The following is a 2,500-nucleotide window of genomic DNA, read 5'->3' on the forward strand; positions in this document are numbered from 1 at the left end:
AGTACACACAACAACAACACTACCAATAAATAATAATAATAATAATAAATATACATATGAACTGAACAGGAAGTTGTATCTTACATATCAGAGGCAGATGTGAACTGGGTTATTAGTTAAAATCTTTTACATTTGTTTGCACACGCTGTGTATCCCTGGCTCTGAGTCTGAGAGCAATCTGAGCTTTGACAGCCAGCGGCTCCCGTGATCCCCAGAGCCATCTATATCAGCCAGACAGCCGTCTTCTCCATCCACACCCCAGTTCACACTGTTCTCCTGGGTGTGTTTGGCCTGGAGGGGGGGGACAGGGGGACAGGGGGGGGTTAGGGCTAACCCAACATTTAACGGACGGGAACAACCCACTCTCCCGCTTTGGTGTTCCCAGAGACTCTCCAAATCTAAAAATACTTTCACTTCCCATATAGGGAAACTTTGTTAAGTCCTCTAAGACCCACTTCTGTTCATTTGGTTTCAATTCCACTTAAAGTACCTACTAGGACTACTAGCCAGTCAGAAGCAGAGTATGAGGGCCCTGACAGTACCTAGGTAAGACTACTAGCCAGTCAGAAGCAGAGTATGAGGGCCCTGACAGTACCTAGGTAAGGACTACTAGCCAGTCAGAAGCAGAGTATGAGGGCTGTCTGACAGTAGCTAGGTAAGACTACTAGCCAGTCAGGAGCAGAGTATGAGGGCCCTGACAGTACCTAGGTAAGACTACTAGCCAGTCAGAAGCAGAGTATGAGGGCCCTGACAGTACCTAGGTAAGGACTACTAGCCAGTCAGGAGCAGAGTATGAGGGCGTGCCCTGACAGTACCTAGGTAAAGACTACTAGCCAGTCAGAAGCAGAGTATGAGGGCGTGCCCTGACAGTACTTAAGTAAGACTACTAGCCAGTCAGGAGCAGAGTATGAGGGTCCTGACAGTACCTAGGTAAGGACTACTAGCCAGTCAGGAGCAGAGTATGAGGGCCCTGACAGTAGCTAGGTAAGGACTACTAGCCAGTCAGGAGCAGAGTATGAGGGCCCTGACAGTACCTAGGTAAGGACTACTAGCCAGTCAGGAGCAGAGTTACCCTGAGTGATGTCAGCACTCTGATGGTGGAGGCTCCACAGTTCTGGATCAGCGTGCGGGGGATGACCTCCAGGGCCGTTGCCACAGCGCGGTACGGCCACTGCTCGATGCCGGTCAGAGCGCGGGAACGCTCCATCAGACGCTTTGACACCGCCATCTCGATGGCGCCCCCGCCCGGCAACAGGAAGGGGTCCAGCAGCACGTTACGGCACACCTGCATGGCGTCCTGTAGGTTCCTCTCCACTTCCTGGAAGACACAGAGATCACATGGTGACGTCATAACAGGCTGCGTACCTGTGATATCACATCACCTGGGTCACATGGTGACGCCATAACAGGCTGCGTACCTGTGATATCACATCACCTGGGTCACATGGTGACGCTCATAACAGGCCATGCGTACCTGTGATATCACATCACCTGGGTCACATGGTGACGCCATAACAGGCTGCGCACCTGTGATATCACATCACCTGGGTCACATGGTGACGCCATAACAGGCTGCGCACCTGTGATATCACATCACCTGGGCCACATGGTGACGCCATAACAGGCTGCGTACCTGTGATATCACATCACCTGGGCCACATGGTGACGCCATAACAGGCTGCGTACTCGTGATATCACATCACCTGGGTCACATGGTGACGTCATAACAGGCTGCGTACCTGTGATATCACATCACCTGGGCCACATGGTGACGTCATAACAGGCTGCGTACCTGTGATATCACATCACCTGGGTCACATGGTGACGTATCGGGTATGACCAGTGTACTCACGGCGAGGATCTCCTTGCTGGCTCCTCTCAGCAGGATGGTGCAGGCTTTGGGGTCTTTGCACTCCGTGACGAAGGTGAAGTACTCGTCACCGATCTTCTTCACCTCAAACAGACCCGCCCCCGTACCAACGTCTTCCTCACGCAGCTCGTCAGTCCGACTGGCGATACGAGCGCCGCACGCCCTGAGAGGGAGAGAGAGAGATTTGATTAATGATGTGATGCATGGATCTTTTCTTAAGCTGTGTAATGGCAGGGAGATCCTGATTGGTCTACACTAAGCTGTGTAATGGCAGGGACATCCTGATTGGTCTACACTAAGCTGTGTAATGGCAGGGACATCCTGATTGGTCTACACTAAGCTGTGTAATGGCAGGGAGATCCTGATTGGTCTACAGCTAAGCTGTGTAATGGCAGGGACATCCTGATTGGTCTACACTAGCTGTGTAATGGCAGGGAGATCCTGATTGGTCTACACTAAGCTGTGTAATGGCAGGGACATCCTGATTGGTCTACAGCTGAGCTGTGTAATGGCAGGGAGATCCTGATTGGTCTACACTAAGCTGTGTAATGGCAGGGAGATCCTGATTGGTCTACACTAAGCTGTGTAATGGCAGGGAGATCCTGATTGGTCTACCTGGAGATGCGGTTG

At 51.7% G+C, this 2,500-nt stretch overlaps 1 protein-coding gene across 1 annotated transcript in view; it reads right to left on the reverse strand.

The window, feature by feature from the left end:
- Positions 1-112: 112 nt before the first annotated feature.
- Positions 113-2,500, reverse strand: part of LOC144513771 (T-complex protein 1 subunit gamma-like) — a 15,317-nt gene continuing 12,929 nt past the window's right edge. Inside the window, 5 exon segments of the mRNA XM_078244952.1 lie at positions 113-219; positions 222-291; positions 1,073-1,318; positions 1,853-2,033; positions 2,486-2,500. The exon segment at positions 2,486-2,500 is cut by the window's right edge and continues 67 nt beyond it. Of these exon segments, the coding sequence (XP_078101078.1) occupies positions 113-219; positions 222-291; positions 1,073-1,318; positions 1,853-2,033; positions 2,486-2,500 (619 nt within the window).

This window comes from Sander vitreus, unplaced genomic scaffold (assembly GCF_031162955.1).
Source record: "Sander vitreus isolate 19-12246 unplaced genomic scaffold, sanVit1 ctg343_0, whole genome shotgun sequence".
Classification (NCBI taxonomy): domain Eukaryota; kingdom Metazoa; phylum Chordata; class Actinopteri; order Perciformes; family Percidae; genus Sander; species Sander vitreus.